The following is a 27904-nucleotide window of genomic DNA, read 5'->3' as shown; positions in this document are numbered from 1 at the left end:
AACCGCATGTTTACTTTTTTACAGAACGCGGAGAAAGCCACGTCACGGAAAACAACAGAAGAATCCCAGCGAACGACGAAGCTCAGAGTGCGACTAGGTATGAAAAATGCAATATGCATATTTTTTTTAGTGCGTAACGTTTGGATATATTTTTAAACATTTTGTTATTCTTTCTGGTGCTTTAAATCCGACATCTTAGGCTCTATTTCTCTCCACAGGGAAGCAGTGCAGCTTCGTATCGTTACAAGTATAATCCCACATCCAAATCCTCTTTGACGACGTCCGTGACAGCGAAAATCCTCGTTAAAATTAACGAGACGGATCGCTGATATATATAGCTGCAACCGCCGCGTTCACGGGAAAGACGCGCAACAAAATGAACGAGGCGTTGTGGGTCAGTGTTAGATGGAGGCATTACCCATTTCTCGACTAAAGCCCGAGAGATTATATAACGAAGAGCTCGAGTATATACACACATATATATCGCGTTAAAGAAGAGAAGGTGTCCGCGAGCGAACTCTAGAAGTTAAGCCGCATGTCACACGGCTCATGATACGTGTCATACGAACGACACTGTGTTCGCGCCAGACATGAGGGCAGATTTACATGCGAACGCGCCTCGTGAATGTTCCGAGCGTGTTTGTTTCCAACATGTCCGAAGACGGTGTTGGCCGACTGTCGTTTGTACAATGTGTTGGCAGTGCGCGACAGCGACACGCGAGCAAAAACATTTAGTAGGGTACGTTGTTGGGCTTAGTTGGTTCATCTATAGTAAAACATATAAAATAGCGCAAAAAAAGACAAGGACAAAAAGTATATACAGGACAGGCGCTATCCTGTATACTTGTTGTCCTTGTCCTATTTTGCGCTATTTTATATGTTTGGTTAAAAACATTTAGCTGCGCAGTGAAACGTCGCGTGCTTCGGTTCTGTAGCCCTGACCGTGTTGGCGCAGAAAGCGCGGTCCCCCAACTTTTATTTTTGCGGCCCCTATTTTTCGCGAATCGGTCGCAGAAGACATATTCGCGGCAACTAACTTTCGCATAAATTCCAGGCGCCTGCACTGAAACTTTCTGGGGACCGAAATTTTCGCGTGCCCTTAAATTTCGCGAATTTTTCAATTCCCGAAATTTGCGAAAAATAAGGGTTCGCGAACACTAAGGGTTTTACAGCAGTTCCAAATTACGCGAATAAGAATGGCGTCATTATGTTTTCTGTCACTTGTCTATGCGTTGTAATTGCGTCAAAGGGAACACACACACACACACACACACACACACACACACACACACACACACATATATATATATATATATATATATATATATATATATATATATATATATATATATATAAAGTGGCGAAGGCTTACACATGCTTCCGTTGATATACAGGCAAAAGTAAAGTGCGCGAACACAGCAGCCGCAGGATGATAAAAATAAAATTCTAATTTAATGGCGATAAAATTCACGCAAGAAAAAAAAAGGGGTGAAGTGAGAAAAAAAAAGTTGTATTAGTTTACAAGAATAATGAAGGCTAGGCACAAAAATGCCGGTCACTCGGAAAAGGAAATTAAGAAAGGACGGAATAAAAGTGGAACTTAAAACACAAGAACTCACAAAAATAAATTGTTAAATGGAAAATAGAATAAAGAAATAATATATATATATATATATATATATATATATATATATATATATATATATATATATATATATATATATATATATATATATATATATATATATATATAGTTTCCCGAAAAAATGAAAGAGAAGGGGAAAGGATCCAGTGCACACACTAATGAAAACGCCCATAAAACCACACAAACAATAAAAAAAATAAAAGCTGAGCAGGTCAGCTCCTTGCAGAATTAAATGTAAAACAAAATAAAAATTAAAAAAAAAAACGACACATGACAACAGGAAGAGCACGTTTTAGGGAAACATGGAATTAATATCCGTGTTTCCCTAAAACTTGCTCTCGCTGTTGTCATGTCTCTTTTTTTTTTTTTCTTTTTCAATTTCCCTTTTGGTTTACATATAATTCTGCAATGAGGTGACCTGCTCTGATTTTTTTTTTTCGTGGTTTTATGCGCGCTTTAATTAGTGTGCGCATTGGATCCTTCCCCCTCCTCTTTCATTTTCTCGGGAAACTTTATTATTAATTCTGAAACGCCAGATCGTTCGAGAGTTGCGAGTTAAAATACATTCCGTGCTCTCCGGAAACGTTCGGAATATCGTATGTTGCCTGGATATGTTCATGCGGCCGCGTTTCGTCCTTTTCATTTTACTAGACATTGCTTCTCATCGATGAAATAAATTTAAAAAAGGAGACTAGAACTGTCTACTGACGAAAGTGTCAACTTTAGATTATCCACACTACGAAGGCCGGAACAACATACGTGTTTCATTGAAACAAAACATCTACTTGCATTCTCAGGATTTGCTTGTTTTCGTGTGAATTATATATTTTTATATACCGCAACCCGCTGTAGTGTCGTCGAGTCCTCAGACGTCCCCGAGACAGACGCGAATTCTTATATCAAGAAATGCTCGGCTATGAGGACCGAATCCTTTAATTTCGCCGCATCCGCAGTACTGGCAGTGTTTTACCGCGGTGGCCGAAAGCACGGCCGTTCAAAAAGGAAAAGGCATCATTTACAACTCCAGTCAGGTATCTCAGGGTCCCCACTTAAATGGATGATGTCGCCGCAGGGCGGCGACAGTTTATCATTGCCGCCTTTAGACGGCGTGACCCGATTTCGGATTGCCTAGAGACTTTAAGTCTGCCAATAATTCTTTCTCTGTTCTCGTACTTGTATCGTTAAAAAGTAATTAGAAAGTTTGAGATAATTATTTATCTATTTAGTTGTTTTTTTTTTCTTCTGCGCAACCACCGACATCCTCTCGACATATGAAATGGCAGGCAGTTTGTTCCTGAAAAGAGTTTCATCTTTTCTTTCTTCTTTGTTTCAATCGCCCTATTGGTAGGAATTTTTTGGAAGTCTTCGATGAAACAACCGGTATAACAGTGATCTAACATAGGCCATTTTGCTTATCGGTTCGTTAAAACAGCGTATAAAAACGAACAAAAAAGATCCGGCCGTTATGGTAACCCGGTCACGCTAGAGGCCCCTCCATTTAGAATCTCCCGACGTAGAGGATCCCGGTCACGCAGCCTACAGTGCCCGTATTGGGCGGAGTAATGGTTCCGCTGACGGCGAGCGAACGCCGAGACGACGATTCGAGTAAATGCGTGCGGGCTGTGTCGTTGGACGATGTCTGCACGTCGCAGACATTGCTCAAGGACGCTGACAGAACCGATGTCTGTCTGACGGCGGGTTCGATCCGCCGGAGACACTGCTAACGTGAATTGCTGTCTTCGTAGCTGTGCCCGTTGGTCGGTGACGCGTCCCCTGACATTGCGCTGGTCCTGTAACTTGTCAGCAACGTGTGTTTCCTATTCGAGCAAGGATGTCGTTCTGTCAGTCGATAAACAGAAACCCGCTCTGGATCTGTTCTCAGTACCATGGTCTCAACTGTGGATGGTGGGTGGTGAATACCATAACTAATTGTAATAACCTGCTCTGCTTCTAACCTGCTCTGCTCGACGGAAGGAATAGATAATGGCAGTCTTCTATTCAGTTGAGTTACCGAAAACGAATTTTCTTCGTCACGATGACGCCTTTTAGACCTTTATGGTGTTATCGCGCTAATTTTAATTTTATCACACTCGTTTTGTTTGTAGTCAGTTTGTGTTATAAACTGCCTACAAACAACATAAGTGTGTTATCGAGCACTTTCTATAACACCTGGGTCAGCTTGCTAGAACAGCGTCTTGCTGAAACTTAGCTGAAACTGGGCGAAAGAAAGCACTGCAAAGGCCGGGGCGCGCGAGTGTCAATTGAAACGAGGTTTCGGTCCCGCTCAGCTCGTGCGCTGGCCTTGGCAATGCTTTCTTCCGCCCAGTCTCGGCTGAGACGCTGCTTCTAGCAAGCCGACCCTGACCTGGCTGGCGCACACGAGCCTCACAACTCTCCTGCCTTCTGAGGACACGCTGACTTATTTCGGGCCACATGTCTGACGACACGAACGGCGTCTATGTTTACAGACGCGATTGACGTCATCACGCAACCACGACGATGCGACTGCACAGGAGGGACGTCTGCGTTGTGCACTCACTTTTCGGTGTCCCTTTCGAGCAGCTCTCGGTGCAGCCTCCGACGGTACTCCTCTTCGTCGGAGTCACCCTGCGGTCCCGAGGAATTTCCCCCGGCAGTGCCGTCTTCCAGCTTCCTGTTCTGATCCAGCGTGCCCTGAGGGTACTGCACGAGACAAAGGGAGGAACCTGTACCGGCGTCGGGCCTCTTCGGAGGTCATGTCCCCTATACACCGACGCGCTCTTGAAAAAACAAGTCCGTGTTTGCTCACACCAGATGTGGGTGCAGCGCGTGCGCATAAACTAGCGCAAGTTCGTCTGCTTTTTGCGCAGGGATTGCACTGATGTCAGAATAGTGGGTAGACCTCGATGCTAGCTGCCTCGAGGTCTACCCACTATCCTTCCAGTCGGAGCCAATCAGAGCTCGGCGTTGTGACGTCACCGCAACCCCTGCTCAAGATGCAGACGAACTTGCCCTCCGTATAGATTCGCGTGAGATGAAGCGTCTGCGCGTGCGCAATGCCGACAGTGGCGCCACCGCAGTAGCGTGACATCAGAGAATTGGTGTATGCTTCTTCTCAGCTTACGTCTGGACGCAGCCGACGGTACGCGAGCTGATGGAACCAATCATGCAGTCTCAAGAGCGCAAGTCTCTAGGTCTTCCCTGGACATGATTGGGTCAGCCATGATAGAACTCGTATACAGAAACATGACGAACATTACGTTGATGCGTTTTTGATGCTGTATGACTGGTCCCATCAGCTCGTAGTAATGGCTGCGTCCGGATTTAAGGTAAAACGAAGTATAGCAGGAATGTTTCTCTATAGAAAGCTTGTTTTACTTTCCAATGGAACACGAGCGGTTGCTTATTTGAACGGCGCTTCGCTGCCTCACTGATCGCAGTGTTCATCAATAATTTCTAACCGGAGGCAGCTATAGATGATCGAAGAACTGTACAGATGGCAGTATCGATTGTATTGAGTCGCTCAGTCATAGGCTTGAGGCTACCTTGTTGTTTCCGCTTTTGTGTTTATTTCCAGTCTGCGGTTCATCTATTGGAAGCACATGCGGCAATCTGTCATCCTTCCTTTTATTTATACTAGATTGAGTACTGTATAACACGCTTCCAAGACGCGAAGCTGTGCGCTGCGTGTTCGCGCCGGCTCCTCAAGTTTTATGGACGGCCTGGAAGCGTATATTATACAGGGCGCACACACGGGACACCGTGTTTTGGTGCCGTGCTCATATCACATGCTCAGAACTAGCTCACATTTATAGGCTGCTAAGACCTGCAATCTTGTTGCAGTAGAATACACGTCACAAAAGCATTTTGGAAGCTCGCCGTTAGCTCGCGCTGAGCAAACCACAGACCTCCCTACAGCACAACGGCCATCATGTGAATATCACCCACAGCTTGGACCCCAACTAAGGTCCCCGGATCCACGGGAATATATCGCCATTGGCTTCCCCGCCTGCTAGCCAGACCCAAACAGATGCTAACATAAGGGCGACCAAAACCTCTCAAGGCGGTTGGCTGACCCATCTCTGTTGCCGCCATATCAGTCGCAATTTTGGTCCTTTAAAATCTTCGGGGTTTCGAAAGGGTCGTTCTGAACCAGCCGAGCCGAGATCTCTGTGGAGCGTTGTTATCGTACTGAAAGCGTTCCTCGCCAAAATAAGTGTCTTTGGCAGTGTACACGCAATCAACTAACCCATCTGGCTTATCTCTACGGATCTCTCACAATGATATTGTTTTTTGCGTATTTCAACTTTCAAGAGGCGAAAGTTATTTTTCAGGGCCGCCAAGCACCGACGCCGCGCGTGGTTGCGAAGATGTGCGATCTTAGTTTCGCCGGTGTGTCGATAACAAGATCTCTGTATATAAGAAATGTCTTAATAAAAAAAATGTCGCCGCGAATTTGGATCGGCTCACCGAAAATGAAGACGTCAAGAAGAAACTGCTCATTCCATAGACCAAAATGGCGACCATGCAGGGACCTTGGCGCTACTTTTCCAGGATTCAGTGACTTTAGCTCAAACCATCTCTCAAGAGCGAGCTGCGGGCTCACAGCATCCCCTCCAAACACGCGCGCTCGTGCTGCACAACATACCCTCCTATATACTGACAAGCCTGGCTGATAACCAGCCACGTGACTGGCGCCCCGCTGTGGCGAGACGCCGAAACACACTTCTCCCATGCGAACAAGTCTGTTTCGCGTCCTCGCCGCTGCAAAAGCTGTGCGCTAACGTCAAGGTTCCCCGAGAAATGGTTTTGATGCTCTTTGCTACCAAATCCTCGCGCTCCAAATCTGCGACGGGGCACTCTATGGCTCCGTCGTCGAACTGCCAGGCTTTTGTGAGCATAGAGAAGATGAGGCTATATGCACAAGAATCGTTCACAGCAGCATGCTCCTGATTGTATCTTCGGCTTCGCTCGCACATAACGTGATAGCCAACACCACCTAGAATAATCAAAGCCTGCGAACAGCCTCCTCTACCTCCACGTGACGTGATCACACTCGAATGATTCCAACTCAGTATTTGGGCCCGTGCCCAACGCCGAGTTTTTTTCGATGCATTACACGAGTCTGCGCTTGATTTCACTCTGGTGAGGTCAAAATGCTAGTGCGCGGTCTTTGATTATAGGTATAGTACTCGGAACCACCATACCGCAGAGACAGCCCACGACTTCAACTTTCCCACGCGTAGTTCCTTATTTCCGCTCCCCGGACGGCGTTTACGTTCTTCGTTCGAGCAGTATGACGCGCGGAGACTGACCCTAAATCCGTCCCCGCGCGCACGCGCGTGCCCGCGTGTATATTGGGTGGGCGGAATTAAGCGGGCTGACAAATGGAGCCCGCGTGCGTGGCCCGGTGCTCACCGGTTTGAGAACCTCGGTGATGAAGTAGGTCTGGATGCCTGCCAGGCGCAGGGCTTCCTCCCGGGATCCCCCGTCTCCTGGGCCGACCTGGAACTCTCCGTTGAGGAAGGCCAGGGTCTTCTCCGAGATGTGCACCCGCCTGCGCAACGAGGACGCGGAACTGGGACCACGCAGACTCGTGGTTTGAGCGCGCGTACGTGTACGTTGCTTTGTTAGCCCTCGAAGACGACATTGACGCTTTTCCGCGTTTTATTACTTCGAAAGGGTATATTGACGGGCACCAAACTGTACCGCTTAGGCTAGTGTCCTGAATTAGTACTTTCCATCACACTAGTATACTTTAGATGAGTGCCCTTTGATCCTGGGATGCAAACAGGAAATCCTGCAATCGTTTGTTCGCGCGCTTACATTGCCGCGCAGTGTATATAGACTCTCTCACACCTTGAAAGACGTTCATTCGCCGACGAAGTTCTTGTGGCGGTGCTAAGCCCATTTTTGAGACAGGGCGCTTTATTTCTAGAGAGAGAACGAATAGAAGGAAAGTTCGTTTATTTTCTCATCCCAGGAGCAATATGTGAACCTACGACAAAGCGAATCCAGCACAGCTCCACGAAACTGCCTCATCGAATGGGTCCGATCGCCTCGTTGGAGACTGTGCCGCAATTAGTTTAACGTTTCCTGTAATGGAACTGGACAAACGCATCTCCTGGGAAACCTCAGGTTGCTGCCCACGTTATTTCAGTGAGACATATAGCTTGCTCGGAGCTTACCAGAGGATTCGTGTTGTGAATTGACGCGACGTTAGAACTCGTATTTCGTCTTTAAGAGTCGAAGCAGACTCGCTTTATACTTTCTTATTTGTGTACTTTTTTATCCTAACTGTATATAGTTCAGGAACGAAGAATCAACGACATTTGAATGGCACAGTCGTCCACTCCCGCAGTGTATTCACTGCGTGCACATTTCCTATAGACGTAAACTGGGAAGTATGTCTCGCGAGATAATGCTGCGTGCGAACTGATTGTCGTGTCATAGTTGAAATGTCCTTGGGTCTCAAATCGCGGAGATGACTTCATCGGATTTCGTAATGGTGTACTAAAACCATCAAGCCTCAAGTCCCACCGCTCATACATTAAACAAAAGACACGGCGCTCACTACAGACAAGATGGCGGAATTATCTGCGGAACCCGCCTGAAGAAGCATCTTCGAAGCATGCTTTCTCCATACATATGTGTACTCCGAGGAACATGACTCCAGGCAGTTGTCGTAGGAGGAAGAAGCACACCTCACAGACACGATCAGCAGACTGTCTTTTGTACGATGCAATAGCAGCGCGGCTTTAGATCATACCCTGGCAGGCCACCACTCTCCATCTTGTTTGCGAGCACGACGTCCTTGCTGTAGACGTCGAACTGCCACTGCCTCTGGCCCAGCACGCCGGCCAAGATGGCGCCCGTGTGGATGCCCACGCGCATGTCCACTCCGGACTTGGTCTGCTCCCGGACGGAGCGGATGGCCTCGACCATGCTCAGCCCCATGTGCACGCAGAGCACGGCGTGGTCCGGACGTTCCTCTGGGGCCCCGCTGATGCAGTAGTAACAGTCGCCCAGGATCTTGATGCGGAGCTGGTGGAACTTCTGCGTGGCCGAGCGCGTGCTGACATGCAGTGCCGTGGAGGCCACCCTACACACTCTTGAGAAATCGGGAGCGTCTGCTCTCCTGCAAAGCACTTGGGACTGCCAATCCCTGGAATCTACAGAGGCACTGAGCATGGTAAAACGTCGTGCTCAATGCTACAACACAGGCAACTTTTTTTTTCTCTCTTTTTGGAGGTTTAAACACATTATTGTTCCGTCATTCGCCGAACTCCCTTCGTATGAATGCAGCAATTAGTTCTCCTGTGATTTGGGGAGAGCAGAGGTTTCCAGTTTCTTGGAGCGTATAACGAAATAACGGTGATTGTGCGGGCGAACTGGTGATAATTAATCGTAATGTAAGACCTGAAACTCTGGTGTGGAAAAATTAACAAACGGTCGAGTCGAAGAAAAATACAACAGTATAGGAGACGTTCCCTACGCTGTTGTCTTTCTCTTCGACTGGAAAGTTTCTTAATTCTTTACGCGCAACAGTCTCGGGGGTTACATTGTGATTAATAGAGCGTATTATTTGTTTTACTTTATGCGAAACTGAAGCCGTACAAGTCTAAGTTTCACATAATGCGAATCTAAAGCTTCAAATGCCGCCATATATATACGCACTCTAAAAAACACCCGTGCGTCTGCTTTCCCGCACAACACTGGGAGAGCCAATCACCGCAACTTACGGATGCTGCTCAGCGAATGACGATGCTGAAACATATGTTTAGACCAAAAAACGCAGCCTGAGTTGTGACATTAAGCAATGCAAAACGTCACGCTTGCATTGCTTAATGTCACAACTCAGACTGCGTTTTTTGGTCTAAACAGATGTTTCAGCATCGTCATTCGCTGAGCAGCATCCGTAAGTTGCGGTGATTGGCTCTCCGAGTGTTGTGCGGGAAAGCAGACGCGCGGGCTTTTTTGGAATGTAGGCTATAACGCTTCTAAGGCACTTTAGACGTCCCACAGAAATCGGTTAGACCGTTAGAGGAGCAACCACGTGGTGGAAGCGTGGGGTGAACACACACATAGTATCAGTGGATAAGTTTACCTCGTTCAAAAAAGGAAAACAAGAAAAATCTGTTTTGGGCTATCTGCCGTGGCGTTCGCAGACGACGTCGTAACCGGCCGGGCTCGCCTAGTTAAATCTGCCTCCGACAGATGTCGGAAGCGTTGAGCACGCCTGCGCCGAGTTTAGCAGACGATCTTCGGAAGCTTATCACTTTGTGGGCGCGCGTCTCTGCCGGCGCGCTGGTCGCTTCCGATTTCTGTCAGCGGCAGAATTAACTAGGCGAGCCCGGTCATGACGTCGTCTGCGAATACCGCGGCATATATCCCGAAAACAGGTCTTTCTTTCTTTCTTTCTTTATTTCTTTCTTTCTTTCTTTTTGTTTAACAAGGTAAGCTCATTTGTTTATATTTTCATCCTATGCTTCAACCATGTGGTTGCACTTCTGTAGTAAATCACAGCTCGATACGTTGAGAAACCGTTTTTTTTTTTTTTCGGGTCGTCTGAAGTGTTTCAGAAGCGTTAGTTTACATGTGGTAGAAGCCCGGGGCTCGCTGTTGTGGCCTCTGCTACGCTCCCTCTTAAAGTGAAACAACGTATATCTTCTGCCTAACAAGAAGGCTCCTGCTGAAGGTGCCAGGTCGGGCGTTTCTGGCTCCCCAACATATTCGATTTTTAAAGTTATCAACCTGACCGCACAGCTTGATATCACAACTTGATCTCAAATATCTTAGTGTTCCAGTAAGTGGCGTTGTGAAGAGTACTGTACACTTTTCAACGCGCCACAGCGCATTAGACGGTGGAGGCCTCCGCCCAGCAACTGCTGCCCCAAGCACTCAATGATGTCCGTAGGACGGCAGTAGTCGGAGCTAGAAATCCCGTTCTCCGGTGACAGCAATACCAAGTGCTCCCACTCACGTCTGAGAGCTTGTCGAAGCGGGCGAACAGCTCGTTGAGAGTCCGTACCAGCTCCGGGGCGGGACAGGTGGACGAGAAGGCCGTGAAGCCCACGATGTCGGCGAACAAGATGCTCACGTTTTCGTGCCGACTCATGTAGATCTTCTTGAAGGGACCCTGCACGACGGCGTCCAGGTCCTGCTTGAGCTCGGCCGCCACGTGCTTGGGGAGCACGGACAGCAGGAGTCTCTCTTGCTCTTGAGACTCTTCCTCGACGACCAGCTTGGCCTCGAGGGACTGGCGCGTCTCGAGAAAAGCTCGCCGCTGCAGACGCTCCGTCCACAGGAAGGCAAGCAGGCCGAGCAGGTTGGCGCCCACCAGCAGGGCGACGGACGCGAGGGGTGGCCGGCCCTGCCACAAGGCCAGCTGGGCGATGAGCAGGGTGCCGGAAGCCGCCAGTGCTGGCAGCACGCGCCACGGAAGCATGGCGTGGGCCGCGAATGAGTAGAGCAGTAGCCAAGGCAGTGCATCTTCGGAGCGCTGTCGAAGTTACCGCACCAAGTTAGTGAGGTTGGCTCCTGTTCATCGCCTAAGTTAACCCTAAGGCCGCTGTCACGAACAATGCTCATTCATCACACGAAAGACAGGCTCCAGACACTGCCCGAGGTGCGTTTTTTCCTCGTATATGACGGTCACATTGGACATGCAGAAAGTGTTTTTAGACATGTTCGAAGCATACATGAATACATGGAGAAAACATGCTGAAAACATGCTTCAGGCGTGTCCGTAGATACTCTTGTCATCGTGTCTGCAGCAAACACATTTTCTTCTGCATGATGTATGAGCATGTGTGACTAAGCCCACTTCGTTCAGTACCAACGCAGAATGTGCTACGGTCATTTCTCGTTTTATATGGAGACCTGCCCCTCCCCCTAAAAAAAATCTAATTTATAATAGGGAACAAATTCACGTATTTGCAGAAATCATCCCTGAAACACTTGCCTACATGCATCGCTGTAGCATCTTATTGCTCGTCACAGGAAACTCCCTCTCCCTCTCCTCCTGTAGTATCCCCAATTTTCTTGGACATCAAAGCCTCGGCGCGTGCACTAAAATTAGAATTTTAGCTGAACAACAACGGACTATCACTATGTTCCCCGGAAAGGGTTTAGATGACAATCATAAAATATCAATTAAGCAGTAATTGAACTTTTGGACGTGTATATTATTTCTTCCACTGCTCTACAATATTTATTTTTTTGCATACGATTTTTTTTTTTTACAAAAATTTTTAATTGTTTTTTTTTTTTTGTTAAAAAAAAATATTATAATTTTCCCGAGGACAGCGATTGCCTGGATATCAAATAACGTAGATAAATTAGAATTTTTTTAAACCATTTAATAATAAAACTTTTCGTTCACTTTTTCGTACGACTACTGCAGTAAAAAGAGCTGCGACTACTGCAAGAGACAAAACAGCAAAACCGCAGAACAGGGTGACCGTGACAGTCCACTTAATGTAGGGGGAAACGTTACGTAATTAATATGAAATTTTGCCAGAAGCTCGTGAGGCACTAGCGATCGTATTAAGTATTTCAGAACTGAAAATATATTTTCAATCGATTCATCCACAAATTGAAAATCAACAAGGTGCGAGTTAGGAAAGAGAATGAATTTTACGGCGACGTTGTTGGTATCGAATTTCGACGATCAGTTTTATAAGCTTTTTTTTCTTTCACTATCTCTATGTGCGCTTTCACCTCAAGAAAAAAGGAAGTTTTGCGCATTGTTCATACGCCGTGCGAAGTAGTTCTTACGGGATTTGATTGGCGGAGGAAGAAGAGATGCTTTTGGCGTTTGAAGCGTTTTCATCTTGATAAGAAAGGATATTTCTAATATAAAATGCACCTACATATATCTTAATTATTTACATAAAACAGAAATTGAGTAATGCTCCGCGTAGAGGCGGACTCTTTTTAACTACGATTCTTGACGACTGGAATGGACTGGAATACATTTTTTTACATACCGGTTTTGAGTTTATTTCGTGCCAATGTTTCGTTCACAATGGATTTTTTTTTTTCATGTTTCTTTTTTTTCTTTGCTTTCATTTGCATCGAGTTGTTATTGGGTTGCATTCTGGATTTTACGGATAAGTGCGTATATAATTATTTCTGAAGAGCTAGAGTGCCTCGTTAGTTGCTCCTTTCCCGCTTGACCTTTAACCGACCTAATCAACGAACGGATGCACGTTACAAGCGAGACCGCACGCAAATAGCTGCGTAAAATCCCGTTATCTCCAAAAACTGCAGAATAATCGGTAAACTTTGATCCGTTTCCTTTTTGTAACTCGATGTCGAGCCGCAGAGGGAGCGCGCTTTTGCTCTTGTCAACGAACACTCCGCACTCCGTGACATTAATATAGCACGATCCTTGACATTAAAATATAACTTTCTATCTATAGACCGATCGAAACGATGTTTTGTCCTGTCAGGAACGCGTGACCGCGATACCCGCCAACGGCGCGCCCGTATTCACAGCTGCAAGGCAAACAGGTATGTACTTGCCGACGCTACGAGCTAGGTGGACCAACCAAGCAGCTTCAAAAGTGCAAATCACTGAAGCTTTTCTGTTTGTGATTGGTTCAGCGACGATGAACGCGTACAGCAACATGACTGATCACGATGGTGCGCTTTTGACGCTCTGCGATTGGTCCCATCATCTTGTAGTGTCGGCTGCGCCTAAAAATGGGGGGCGGGGGGGGGGGGGGGGGGGGACGTTACTTGAGTTGTCGGCAAGCTGCTACGAAGAATAAACAATAGAACAAACAAAAGCCCGAGCACGAATGTTTGCTCTCCTTGCCTGCGTTTCTTTTTCTTTCGCAACAAGAGTAACCGCCCGAGGGTCTGTCAGTCAATCCTGGAGACTGACATATATGTTTCTGGGATGTTTCTTGCGAGAATGAGGCTAGTAGGCGTTGCGAGCAAACATCTCATCGACCGACAAATAAACAACTACCGTCAGAAACTTAATCACTCATATAATTGAGAGTGCTTAACAAAAACTGTAGCCAGACAAAAAAAGAAAAAAGAAAACACTGATCGAACGTAGTTCGCACGTGATGTTTTAGTTCGAAATGATATTGTTTGTATAAGTTTAGACAACAGGAACTATATAGTCAGTCACTATACGGCCGGCTGCTACCTCCATTGTATGTGAGATATTTAGCCAGTGCAGTACCTCTGCTCGCCTGGGGACTTTATAACGTGCATCACGCAGTAGCGATCATCGATCCAAATGTCGGAATACGACATCAAAAAGCGAATAATTTTATGTACAAATAATACGGAGCTGTCGTCGTGCTCAGTGATTTCCCTACACACCCCTTGTTTATCTGAAGGCACCCCTTAGTTCGCAACGACTGCTCTATTCTTATGCCCCCCCCCCCCCTCCCCCCCTCCCCCTAATTTCAATTCCTGGGGAAACCTTCGGTCGTGCTGGGCGCTCATATCTGACAGCTCTTATATGACGGACAATGGTACACACCATGCTGTTTCGTGCAGAGCAAGTGCGGCGGTCGTGTTGTGTCATCGTTCTACCGCAGTGTTGAACCGAACATCGACGAGCAGACGAACAGGGTGACGAGACTTATACATGGCTTGCATGTCACGTTATCGTACCATGCTGGTAGTCATTTCGACTTGTTCTTGCCGAGAACGACAGATGCATGCTGCCAAATGCACACTGGGAGGACACTGTTAGCGCGAACACGACTGGAGCGCTTTTTCGCATTTTGCTTTAAAAATATACTGGCGGGCACCAACATTCAGTACCCTAGCTGAGCACTGTCCACCACTATAGTAGTTTTGATGGCAGTCCTTCGATACTCAGAGAAAGATGGAGCGAACCGGCGATGGCTCGTTCGTGCTTACAGTGTCGGGCAGTGTACCTTCTCAGCAGCAGGGCCTCCACCACAACAACAGCTGACGCGACATCAACGCGAGCCACGTATATAGGCTGGCACCGATAGCGGCATGGGGGTCCCCTATACGTCTCGAGCGAGACATCGGGGCCGGGCGGCTCACCGTCGCCTCCGGTATGAGCAGGGCAGCGCAGCAGCCCTGCAGCAGCTGCACCAAGACCGCCGGCAGCGCTGCCCACTGTCCCCCCGGCCACCTCCAAGCCACCACTTGAAGCACAACGAGGGCTACCCCCTGTCCTCCGAGCAGGGCCGGCCCGCTCCAGTGCGGGGCCTTCACCAGCCAGAACGGCAGCGCGACGGCAGCGAGCGCCAGACAGCACAGCACGGCCGCCGCCTGCCATGCCTTGAAGTCGAGCCACTTCTGGGTGCGGTAGTAGTCCCTGTACAGGCTCTCGGCCTGGGCGTCCGCGAACAGAAACCGGAACCGGCGCGGCAGGAACCTCTGCAGGCCGCTCTGGTCGATGCTGAGCTCGGTGTCGGTGCGCTTGAGCAGCGGGCGCACGGGCCCTGCCGCCATGGCTGCGTGCTGGCCTGAGCCCGGGGCCCTGCGCGGTCGCCTGTGGGGCAGGCGGGCGCCGCTTTTAGCGCGCTCGCCGTGCGCGGCGCCCGCGGCGCGGCTGGATCGATGCGGCCACGCGCGCGATGCGGGACGCTGCGGACCCTGGGTTGGGAGCCCTGGGTCTACCCCGCCTGGCGCGGACCTTGGGGAGGCCGCCGGGGTCTGCGCATGGGGTCACGTGCAGCGCCCGCTTTCGGGTCGGCGGGTAGAGGCGGTTTAAATATTTTTCTTTTTTTCTTTTTTGTATTTGTCCCGTATGTTTGTTTGCGGAGAGAACGGGGTGTTATCGGAGAAAGGTACGCGCGGGGAAATGTGAGCGTTATTCTCCGTGCGTTAATTAATTAACTGATTGATTAGTTCTTGCCCTCGGTATGGGAACGCTGGGGGTATGAATTTCGACGCAAAACGAGTGTTGTTAGAAAACTGCGAAATGAATGATAGCACTGCGGACATAAACGTCGACGGATGTGTCGAGCCTTCAGCGAATCGAAATTTGTGCATGGAACTGTGATTTATGGACAGATCCTGATGCACAAACTTCTCTCAATGAACGACAGCTATAACTAACTCGTTATTCTTAGAGAAACCGCCTCTAAATCCACACTAACATGAATTCGACAGTTAGAAATAATAAAACAAGCTCTAACAAATGTTCCTTTTAGGGGGAAAAAAAGGGTTTTGTGTCTATGCGTTTATTAGGCACCTTAGTCATACTGAATTCGCCAATTCTCTACTTTGCGTTACTATCCGACGAACATTCCAAACAGCGGAAAAATTGCTTTAATATGCGCAGTAAGAAAACAAATATATTAAATTGTATTGGAGTTGTACTGCAGTTTCTAATCTGAGGTAGGCTCACCGACACATCACCAAGACGCCAAATTCAACGACACTCCCCACCACGGCGGCGCTGCCGTCGGATCGACGACAGCGCCATTAGCGCCCGCGCCACGAAGCATCGGAAGTGTCCCCGGCCTGTCTCCACCCCCCCCCCCCCTCCCCCCTCCCCCTCCCTACGGGAATCCGTTCGGCTCGCCGGCGCTGACGCCCCCCTCCGGACCTCAATTGCGGCGGCGCTGCGGCACTCGGGGGGGGGGGGGGGGCCGAAAACGCGCGGTTTGAGCTCGCCGGGCGACGGACCTTGGGCGCGGCACGCACACGCCTAGGCAACGCAAAGCACGGTCGAGCACGCAATACTCCGCGGTTTCACCTCACGATGGACCGCTGGGAACGCTACGATCCATCGAAAAACCATTGGCGTGCCTGGATTTCAGAGTGTTTCCAACTTCTCGATGAGGGTCACCTGGCAGGAGCTCACGTCCACGTTGAATTTTAAACTCTCTCTCTTCGTGTTTCCGTTGCTTCCTCTCCTAAATCTGGGCTCCCTATACTTCGTTTGCTCGGAAGTTTGACCGCAAGTCAAGGGTGCGAACACATACAACAGCGAACACACCTACCAAAAGCGCAATTCACTGCGCCTTCCCTGTACACGGTAGGTTTAGCGGCGAGGATGGTACAACAGGTATACAGAACCCCGACGAATGCCATGACGTTGCACTTTTGGCTAGAGAGAGAGAGAGAGAGGGGAAGGGAGGAGCGAAGCGCGGGGTCACGTGATCACGTGACGTACGTTCGCAGCGCATGATTGGCTGAGTTGGCTCGTAGCGTCTGCTGCGGTCCATATCGCAAGGTGAAGCGGAGGACAATCACCAAAATAAGAAGAAAAAAAGAGAAGAAAAAAGAAAGAACATGCAGGGCGTAACGTTCTCGGCTTGCGGACTCCTCCCGGAGTGGTGGCGGCGCTGGTCGGGGATTTGATAAACTCCTCGCAAACTCTCCGGAGAATTCGAGCGAGAGTCGTGTCGTGTAGGTTTTTTTGGGGGGGATGGCACACTCGGACGCGACTCGACAGAGATTGATCGCGCGTCTTGTGCCGAGGCTCCCCCGAGGAGGACGAAGAGGAGGACGATGGCACGAGAAGTAAACGAAAGCAAAGTTTGGCAAAACGACCTGCGTGACGACATTAGAAAACCCGCGTGAAGGTTCGTCCAACTGCCTATTGAGCTGCATGCAACACGTATACACCGCGAGTCACTGTTAACTCGAAAGCGACACCGGCGCTTTCAAAGCGTGAAATGCTTTTTAACGCTACCCCGCAGTGCCGAAACTTTGTCCGTCCGTCCGTACTTCGGTCCGCGCATTTTCCGCTAAATTTAGCGGGAAAAGTGGCGTCACGCGGCGTCACCCGACGTCGCGCTACCTATACGTCGACTCAGTTTCTCCGCTAAATTTAGAGGGGAAAATTCAAGTCGTGTGTTGCAAAACATCAATTCAGTTTTCCCGCTAAATTTAGAGGGGAATCGACATCACGTGACCTGTACACCAATTCAGTTACCCGCTAAATTTAGTGAAAAAATTCCCGTCTTGCGACCCCGTCACCAATCCAGCTTCCCCGCTATATTTAGCGGGGGAGATAGGCGTCACGCGACCCGACGTCACGTGACCTATACGACCGTTCAGTTTCCCAGCTAAATTTAGCGGGAAAATATACATCGCTTGACGCACCCATTTCCCATAACTCGTTTTATCATAAGTCCGGACGCAGTCAAATGCTAGTGCACACGCTAAACCGATACAGATGCACTAAAAATTAAAGACGTTTACAAATCTCTGTAACGCGAAATTAGAGCGCAGCTCTTGAGGATGAGGGGAGGGTACGCCCCTCTTCCTGCTCCGTACCCTCTCCTCCTACCGTCCTTTCCTCCTCCTCCTCCCCCTCCTCCTCTCCCCTCTTCCTCCTCCGTACCGTCCCCTCTTCCTCCTTCGTACCCTCCCCTCCTCCTCCAGCGTACCCTCCCATCCTTCTCCCTCCCCTCCCCTCCTCCTCCATACCCTTCCCTTCTCCCACAGTTTCCCCGCTAAATTTAGCTGAAAAATGGACGCCACGTGACCTCAACAGCAATTCAAATCCCCGCTGTATTTAGTGGGGAATGAAGTATTGGGGTCACGTGACGTCGATTTTCCTGCTCAATTTAGCGCAACCCGGAAACCGGCACCTAAGAGCTGCGCTCTAAAAGTGTAACGGAAACGGGCAGTGATTTCCCTACACAACCCTTAGGCGGGGGGGGGGGGGGGGGGGGGGGAAGGGGGGGTACACCCCCCCGCCCCTTGTTTTTCTGAAGGCACCCCCTTAATTTGCAACGACTCCACTGTTCTCAATCCCCCCCCCCCCCCCCCCCCTCCCCTAGTTTCAATTCCTGGGAAAACCCCTGGAAACGCCTTCCTTTCAAGCCGCTAAAACTCGTAACAGGAATTCGTACCAAGGTTGAGAAGAAACGAGGAACGAGCTTTCGTTCCCGTTTTGGTGGAAAGTGTAAAACACCATTTTTATGACAGCTACTCACTTTGAGGACAAAAACGAGGAAAAAAATGCTTGTTCGCACTAGCAGTGTCACGTTGTGTATAAACTCGCGAAGGAGTCAGAACGTAGTGACGTCGCTGAATTGGTGATATTTTTAGTTTTATTTGTAATCCTGGAAGGTAGCGAGCAATCATTTAACCACAATTTCAAAGAAATTTTTTAATGGTTTTACTCGTTTATGTGTGGGACTATTGCTTCGCTCCGAATTGTTACTGCGCTATATCGTTTAATCCAATTGTTTACGCGTTTATTGTATTATCACGCGACCTTTTAGCGCTGAGAAATATACGAGGGTAGTGGTGCTACGGATCCCCAGGTGGCGGGGTCGAATCCCGGCCGAGGTGCTCGCGGAATCAGCCTCCCGGAGGCTTATTGCGGAGCAGGCGCGCCGTGTAACCCAGATTTCGGTTGCACGCCAAAAGGTCAGGTGACCGAAATGAATCCTCAATCTTCCGCTGGTGCATGTTATATGCTCTTTTGCTGGCTCGGCACGTATAAACTCACCCAAGTTTGGTTTAAAATCATTCTTGCATGTTATCGAAAGCTTTATCCGAAATGCCGGGAAACACTTCTTTGTTCTCCGGAAACGTTAAAACATTCCGCGACCCAGCAACAGGATATCGCTTGTACTTACTAATGCCGTGTGTGAGGCTGAGGGCGTTTGTTAGAGCATTTAAAAACTGGAAAGCAAAGGAATCGTTGCTGGAGTCGCATTTTCTAGGCAAGAAAACGGCGGCGCCCTCAACACATTTAACGATAGACGTGCCGATACTGTAAACGTGGCTTGTTTGTAGTGGCTCTATAATACAAACGGCAAAAAGATTGGGCAATAGTTAATCAATTTGGGGGGCAAGAAGTGGTCCGTTTGCATCTGATGAGTATTGTTTTGTGTACCTATTTTATGTGTTGCAATTGCATCATTTGAAATGTTTAAAATTACCTCCGTATTTCTCAATCGAAATGCATTTTTTTTTTTGCTTTGGGTGAAAAGGAGCGGTAGTTAATTTACTACCGGCTTCGTTCATTTGTTCCGTTTTTGTCGCATGTAAAATGTAATTTGGACAGTGAAAATAAAGACAACGTATAACACGCATTCGTATTTTCATCTCTTCTTTAACCACTTTCACCTCTGTTGCTCTTGTGTCCTAAGAATAAAAGAAGAAAAAAAATATCCCGAAGAAGCAAACGCAAGATTGAATTCTATGCAGTGCGCAAAGAAGCGCGGTCCCAAACCGGGTCCTTCTCTGCATTGCGCGAAATTACCCCTATATTGCAGCATTTCTGGTTTCGGTTCGGCATTGTTTCGCTGTTTGCATCGGCAGTTTCTTTCTTTTGCCAGGAGGAACCTATTCGCTTCGCTTAATTTCACATCGCCCCTCCCCCCGCTGGCTCGTAAATATTCCGTGAAAACATGTCCTGAGACATTTATTTCATTTTCTCTTTTTTTTTTTTTTTTATCGCGAGCGTACAAGGTCGATTACTCTAACAACAATCCTGCCTAACAATTAAAAAATAAATATGTATATACCTGCTGTTGCTAGGAGACGCTTTTTTGTTTTGTTTTTACGTTGTTACGATGCTCTTAACTACACCCGTCGCATTGTCTTTCATGCTCTCATGCAAATAAATGTTCTTTTTTTTTTTTTTGCTTTCGTGTTTATTTTTTTTGCGATTGGCATCAAACGGAACGTAAAATATGCCATGATCATGATCATCTCTATCATAGAAAGGTTTTCCTTTGATCTACCTCACAAACGTCCGGTGCAATCGCGATGCATACGACAAAGGCAGCTGCGCTTGCAATATTTTTCTCATTTCTTTTTGCGATTGCATTGGAACTTGTGCCACTGTGTAGGGCTTGAGGAAAACGGGGAGGGGGGGGGGGGGGGGGGGGAAGAAGAAGAAGGAAGCATCCTTGCCCCCTCCTCCTTTCAAGGAAAAAAAAAAGAAACAGTTGAGTTTTTTTTTAAGAAAGCTTGCCGGGACGAGTTTGATGGCCGTTTTGAGAAGCATTGATCCGGGCCAATTTCGGGCGCACTCCCAAACGATGGCATGCGAAACATCGCGTACGGAACCCAGCTAGAAAACATGGCGTTTGAAGAACAGCTGGCAGAAGTGCGCGAATTTAAGTTAGTAAACTGCGCAACATTGTGATTTTAGCGACTCATTACTTCACTTCTAAGTTCAAAATATAGACCAGCAAACAAAGGCAACTGAGAAATACGGAGAAGTTTCAGATTCTGAAAATATATACTCTACGAAGGTAGGCTCCGTAAATTTTATGGGCCCAGATACTTCAACCAACTTCCTCGAAATCTACATACCCTCCACTCCTTAAAAAAGGAAATGAGGAAATGATGTACACAGGTGACTGAAGGCAATAACTAGTCGTTTTCGCGATCTTTTTTTATTTATTTATTATGTCTCTCCTGCCTATCACCAGATTAACACGGAATTGAAGAATTACCACGTTCTTCAAACTTCATTTAGTACAAATATCGCACAATTATGTACGGTTTATCTTGTTATGATATTGATCAAACGTGTTGGTTTATCGATTGCCATTGTGTGTTATCCCTTGCGATAACTCGTGCTCGCTTTTGTAGTTTGTGGGAATCATGACTGTTCTTTTGTTCGTGCGCGGTAATTTTAGAGTGTGGATCTCTTCTACGCTTTTCTCACTGCTTCCTTTATACTATACTTTGCGCGTGTTGTTTGAGGTGTAATAAACGTAGATTTGTTGTTGTTATTTTCTTTCTTTCTTTTTTTTTCTTTTTTTGTCCTTAAGGAATAGATGTTTGGAGCAAATGTTTGTAGGATTATAAGTAGTAAGCACCCGCTTATAACTATTGTTCTAGATTGAATGGCGAGCACAAACTAAATTCGTACGTATCGTTATCTTCTTTTTTTATTTTACTGCTTTTTTACATCTATGCATATTTGAGTGGACTGCCCGTTCTCACGCATAAGCACGCAAGTTATTTTGTGAGACGGATGTTTTGTACCTCGGTGTACCTCGGTGTACCATTTTGTACCGTGTCGCGCTGCTAATACTGTCACAAATCAAAAACGAGCAGATGATTTTTTTTAAATCGGAATAGCGAAGAGTGATAACAGAAATGAGTGAGTGGGCCGAGCGGGGTTCGAACCGCGTTCCTCCGCGTGGAAGCCGAACACGTTGCCGATTCCCCCACGCACGCTGCAATGCACCACACAAAAGTCAGTCTGCAGTCACTAGGGAGTTTTAGGGAACCGTTTTTGCACATCCCATACGATACGATGAGCCCTCCGGTACGAACTGCGCATGCGCTGTAGCAGAAGACTCGCATACGCGCAGTCAGTACCGGAGAGCCCATCTCACCGTATCGGATGTGCGAAAACGGTTCCCTAAAACTCTCAGTTGATTCTACATAAAAGTAGAAAAAAGAAGAAAACACTTTTTGCAGACATGTTTGAGTATACGAAGCGAACGTGCTACAGGCGTGGCTGGGGCCCGTCTGCAAATAATTCTGTTATGACGAGCTGTTATGACGCGAAACGCGTGCGAGCGCTCGTTTCGTGGAAGCTCGCGGTTCAAAGCCGCCATCTTATGCACTCTTTGCAGTCCTCTATAATCTCCCCTTGTCAGACAGCAAAACAAAAATTAATGTCACTTCCGCCGAATGGCACCCGCGTCCGAATCTCATTTGTTCGCTGCCACGCGGGAACGTTTAATGGCATTAGCTGACAGTGACATTCGCTGCAAGAACGATTTCGGCGGGAACTCGCTCCTGCACTTTGCTCCCGCGGGCTAAGAGACCGAGGGAAGAGAAGCAGCGTGAAATTGTGATAACAAAAGTGCAAACAAAATGCGTATACCATGTGCTACTGCTACGTATGTAGTACATAATTTTTGTCAAGTTCAAATATATTATATAAAAAATATTAAAGGTCATGTCCATATAATAAAAGAATAAAACAAACTACTTATGTTGTTGGCTTTCTATAACAAATTTGGATGTGAGGGAAAAAGCGGTTTTGTGTTACGATAGCCATGTTAATATATGACGTGGTTGGGTTGGGCGACGAAAAATAAAGTAGATAGTTTCATCATAACTACTATAAAAAAAAAGTTGAGCCAAGGAAAAAAAGCAGAACTATTGGCACGAACCTCTTGAATGCTAACACCTTCCAATCGGCAAACGAGGTGGCTTACTATTTTCCCCCAACTTAGCTACGTCAGAATTCAGCATGGCGGCCGCCACACCTTTCCAGCGCCTACCACCCAGGCGAAAAAATGCTGATTCAGTGGGCTGTAGTCAAGCATTGCTGAGGCGTACACACGGTTTGCAGACTGGCGCCCAAACAAAGCGTTTTTCATACACTGTGGCCAGACTAGCTCTCGAAGCGCGGAGCTGCTTGCAAACGTCCACAGTTCGAAGTTATAACGCATCCAACCATTGCGATTGGTGATGCAGCGCTCGCGTGGACCAGCGCTGCATGTTTTTGTTTTTCTAGTTTTTTTTAAACGTATTTTTTAAAACAGGCAAGTCAAATTATTTCTTTTAATTACGTATTGATCTATGTTAGTTGTGCGTAATGTTATTGTTGAAACCATTTCGAACTTCCAAGTATCTTTTCTCTTTTCTACACAACTGGAACCAACAAATGGATAATTGAGAGACAAGCTCCTGCCACTCTTTTCACTTTGGCTTGCTTATTTTAACCTGTAACAGGGTATGCGCAACACGGCTATGCGCCGAATAAACCGAGGGAAAGAAAAAGGCGAGACTCTAGAGCGCGATGACCTCTAGCTGCTTGAAATGACTCGTCGAACGCCGGCGTCCGGCGTTTGCCTCTGCATTCGAACGCGTTCGACAAGTGCAGTGGCCAGCAATAGATTTAGGCCTACCATAGCCTCCTCTATACTCACAAAGCCTGGCAGTTCGACGACGGAGCCATAGAGTGCCCCTTCGCACATTTGGAGTGCGAGGATCTGGTAGCACAGAGCGTCAAAGGGCCATTCCTCGGGGAACCTGGACGTCAGCGCACAGCTTTTGCAGGTGCGAGGATCCAAAACACACTTGTTCGCTCGGGAGAAGTGTGTTTCGGTGTCTCGCCGCAGCGGGGCGCCAGTCACGTGGCTCTCCTCTCATCCGTTGTCTGCCGCCCCACCTTTTCTATTTCGGCGGCCGCTTCTCGTGGCGTTCTGCCAGGCTTAGTCTGTATAAAGGAGGCTATGGGTTTACCCACTAATCACTCCAACCGGAGTTCAGACCCCCCGTGCTCTCGTCTCCCTTTCTTTTGCGGGCACGCGGAAGAGGCTTACCTGTGCTTCTAGCGAACACGTAAGCTTCGCCATTTTTAAACTTCTGTTTTTTGCTGGGGCAGACAGCGCCTTCCCCTGGCTCGTGTCTGCCCGACAAAACATTAAAAATTTTGCATAGGTAATAAGTGCTTTATTGGCACGAAACAGGTGCGCACACGGCACCGTGCCAGGAAAAGCAGGTAGGTAAAAATCCTTACGCCAGAGCGCCTGCTAGCCTACCGCCGTCTGTGCTTTTGAGTATCAAGAGACCTGCCGAGACCACTAATCATACATGGTCAAGAGCGCACCATCAGGGTGATTATCATGTTTCTGTACATGTTCTACCATCGCTGAACGAATAAAACAGAAAAGGCCCAGTGACTTGCGCTTTTGACGCAGCTTAATTGGTCACATTACTGTACTTAAGCTGAAACGAAGAATAGAATAAAACTGATGTGATGATGTTTATAACTAGAGAGGGAAAGGGTGAAACGGATAGAGGGGTAAAAGTTAGGATTATGGCAACAGGCCTGCATGACGTAAATCTGCTAACACCACAGGCAGCTGAATGGGAGCCATGGGTACGCAAACGGTTCAGCCTAAAGCGTTAAAGGGATGCTGAAGCAAACATTTCGGTGTCTATAAAGTGGCGCACTATCTTTCCATGAGTGAGCAGCCGCCGGTCTGCGCGAGCACACGCAACGAAATTGACGTCATTATATTCCCCATTCAAGCTTATTAAGCGCGAATGGGGGATATAATAGACAGTTTTAGTATAGCGTTGCTGGATCTTACGTACGCAATACGCAATAGTATAGCGTACGCTAAAAATGACCTGTTCGGACCGAATTTAGTTGTGCGTTACGTTTTCTAGTGAACACCGCGCATGATCTTAATTAAATTTGCTCGAGCCGTAGAATTCCGCGTGCTTATAGCGCAACCATGCTCCTGAAAAGAAATATTGAAAAAAGGAAAAGTGTCCAATCATTTTATTTCAGATTAAACCAAGCCACAGCTGCCTCGTCAAGTGCGCTTTTCTGCGGGGTACAGAGGCTACGAGTACGAGTGCGTAGCCAAGTTCGATCACGGAGCCTCCGTCAGTCGTTCCGTGGAAACGGCACCTTTTATCAATGCTATCGCGGAATGAAATTCATGACCCTGATGTCCAGTGCATAGCGAGAACTTCGGCGATTTCGTTTAGAGTTGTTCGTCCGTCGGCGATGAACTGTGGGAATAGGCTTAGCGTTGAGCAGATCGCAGCGTCGACGCACACTGCGAGCGGCGAACATTTCCACTGTGCACTCCTTCAGCTGCAGGGCGATCTGATTCGACCGCGGTAGGTCCCAGAAAGAATCGCCGAGCTGAACACGCAATTTCACGTAACATAGAACTTCGAGAACACCACGTCGCCCTTGCTGCGCCAGTCGAGGCAACCGCCATCTTGAAACTGGTGCTCTCGTTGGGTCCGAGATCTCTCGAGAGCGTCCCGCAAGGCCCGCTAGCCAGCAACGCAAAATCCCCAGCGTTGCGTGCGTACGCAATACGCTAACCCTTCTATTGCGTTCTGCGCATGCGCACTCACGACTCGCAATCTTCTTGCGTACGCAAAGCTATAGCGTGCGGTCCACTAAAATTGTCTAATAACGTCAATTTCGTTGCGTCAGCTCGCGCACACCGGCGGCTGCTCACTGATGGAAAGATAGTGCGCCACTTATTACAGACACCGAAATGTTTGGTTCAGCATCACTTTAACTGAAAGTGCCATTGTTTGTTTATTGTGGGCTGCCGAGACAACACCTCCTTGATTGTAAGGCCGTGGTCGTGAGTGACCTGAGTTCCCTATGGAAGGCCGACGCGGGGCACAAATTCGACCCCAACGCTGCGCGTCAGTGTTCCTCAGAGGCTCGTGTTCAATCTGTGGGAACGCGAGTTTTAGCCCGAACGTGCTGACTCAGCACCGACGCCCGGTCTGTGGCCCGGCCTCTTGTATGTGACGTCAGTACTTCGGCCTTGCTGCCTATGAGCTGTTGGCCGAGAAAGGAGGAAACACGACAGATGTAGGCCTTCATTTAGAGACGAGGCCTAGAACCTGACACCGTGGAACATAGAGGGTGCGAGCTGTCATCATCGCGCGATGGCGGTTCACAACTTTGCCAGGTGATATCGACCTGACGTAGTCACGTTTTTGGTCAGTATACGTAATTACTGCTAGCGGTTCACCACCACTATTATGTAAAAATATATAACAAAAAACACAACCAAAAATATATATATATTTTTTTTTGCGAGGTTTAATTTTTAATTAACTTTGTCGGGATAAAATGGGAGCATTTATATTGGCTGCACTATAAGTAGTTGTAGTAAGCGTTAAAGAGAAAAAAAAGCATAAAACCTGGTGGCCGCTCCTACATCGCATTAACCGCATTTGAGCAGAAAGACCACTCCATGTAGCGAACATGCTGCGAACAAGCAACGAATTTCGCCTGGCTACGTTTGCTCTTCGCACTACATCATGCGCTGCGCGCAAAAGCGAACGCCAAGCGAAATTCGTCGGTTGTTGGTCGCATATTCGCTCCACGTAGTGCAGCCTGTAAACTATGCTGACATTTTTCGCTCAGGACTTCAGACGTGCCATGTACTTACCCCATCACGCTCGATGCAGGTGGCCAGCAGATAGTCCAGCTGCCCCTGGTAGTCTTTGCGTCACTGAATTTAGTCCATGGGTGCTCGCAGCAAGTCCTTCTGCGCAGTCATCGGCAAGAAATACCTACGCGTCTGGGCGACCTTTGTCAGGGACCGAACGTTCTCCGTAGCAGCGGTGCGGCGAATTCCAGTGATGGATGACTGACTGACAGCGAAGCAGTCATCACTTGCCACCCTGTATTGTGTTCTCTCATTGACGACTACGAGACGACGAATGGTCGTATCCTTGGAGGTTTTCTCCGGGGAGGAGCCCGCGCTCAACAGGTTTTGTTTTCAATTATAGGGCAGAGCGGTCTGTTTTCCATTTTGTTAAAACACCTCTGACTGGGTGAGCATACCTGAAGGAACCAAAATACAATGCCCCCCCCCCCCCCCCTCTTCAAATAATAATAATAAAAAAAAAGAAGCTATTTCTAAAATAAATTACGCAATGCCGAAGAAATGTAGCGTTATCAGTCCGAAAGGCCAAAGTTTCGGAGCAATCGTTATATTGTTCAAACGTTAGGTGACTTTCGGTAATTTTCGATTTACAACTGACGGACATGACGTCCATTGAGGCTCACTAACTTCCGGCTGTATTATAAACATACACGGAAGATTATAATTATCATTATTCAATGAGAGAATGGCGGCCGACGGAGCTTTGGAATGCTAAATGGCGCCAGTTACTGAAATCAGACAATGAAAAGTTCTGTAACTTAAACATACTGTTGCAAACCACTTAGTAGCGCTACATTTGCGAGAAAATCTGGCGTTCGGCGACGCGAAGTTTATTTTTCCGGCGAGAAAAACATGGTTCTCTTCTCTTCCACTCATGTCATCCACATACGGTTCTTTTATCTTCTACATATACATTAACGGAGTGTTTACAAACAAACCCCCGTTTGCCCACACAGGTTGTGGGCACTGCGCGTGCGCAGGACCCAGATCCGGGAGAAGTGTGGCGTCTGCGCATGCCCAGTGCCGACATCAGCACCACCGCAGTCATGTGACGTCGAAGGGACTTCCACAGACGGTTCTCTTTTCTTCCACATATATCTTAAAACACGTTCGACTGAAATAATAAACTCTGATCGAACTAAATTTCGGGCCAAGCTTGTTTTGTGTCTGCGTCGCTTGGCTGCTAGCTGTCTTGTTTCCTTTGCTTTTCGCAAGTTCCATATACGAGTGACCCAGTGCCTGCCGTCTCCTGGACCGCCTGTAGTGATGTACCGTAAAACCTCGTCTTTTCTTTTTTACTTGATGCCAATAAATGTTTTTGTTTTTTTCTCTCAGTGTACAAAACCGGCCTCAGGACAACATATTTTAATAATTTTGTTATAAGATAAAGACAAACTCTACAAGCCATACAAGTCCAGTGTTCGAG

General features: G+C 47.8%; 1 protein-coding gene across 1 annotated transcript in view; it reads right to left on the bottom strand.

The window, feature by feature from the left end:
* The window catches only part of LOC8043607 (adenylate cyclase type 3), a 77760-nt gene extending 51076 nt beyond the window's left edge, over positions 1 to 26684 (bottom strand). The window contains exons 1-6 of the mRNA XM_029990129.4: positions 26479 to 26684; positions 14672 to 15125; positions 10608 to 11126; positions 8394 to 8680; positions 7043 to 7181; positions 4185 to 4327 (exon numbers count right to left, since the gene is read on the bottom strand). Coding sequence (XP_029845989.1) covers positions 4185 to 4327; positions 7043 to 7181; positions 8394 to 8680; positions 10608 to 11126; positions 14672 to 15125; positions 26479 to 26483 — 1547 coding nt within the window. The 5' untranslated portion in view covers positions 26484 to 26684. The remainder of the gene's footprint in view (positions 1 to 4184; positions 4328 to 7042; positions 7182 to 8393; positions 8681 to 10607; positions 11127 to 14671; positions 15126 to 26478) is intronic.
* Positions 26685 to 27904: the final 1220 nt, after the last annotated feature.

The sequence above is a fragment of the Ixodes scapularis genome, unplaced genomic scaffold (genome assembly GCF_016920785.2).
Source record: "Ixodes scapularis isolate PalLabHiFi unplaced genomic scaffold, ASM1692078v2 PGA_scaffold7__128_contigs__length_106722199, whole genome shotgun sequence".
Classification (NCBI taxonomy): Eukaryota; Metazoa; Arthropoda; class Arachnida; order Ixodida; family Ixodidae; genus Ixodes; species Ixodes scapularis.
This window is presented reverse-complemented; position numbering and strand designations above follow the sequence as displayed.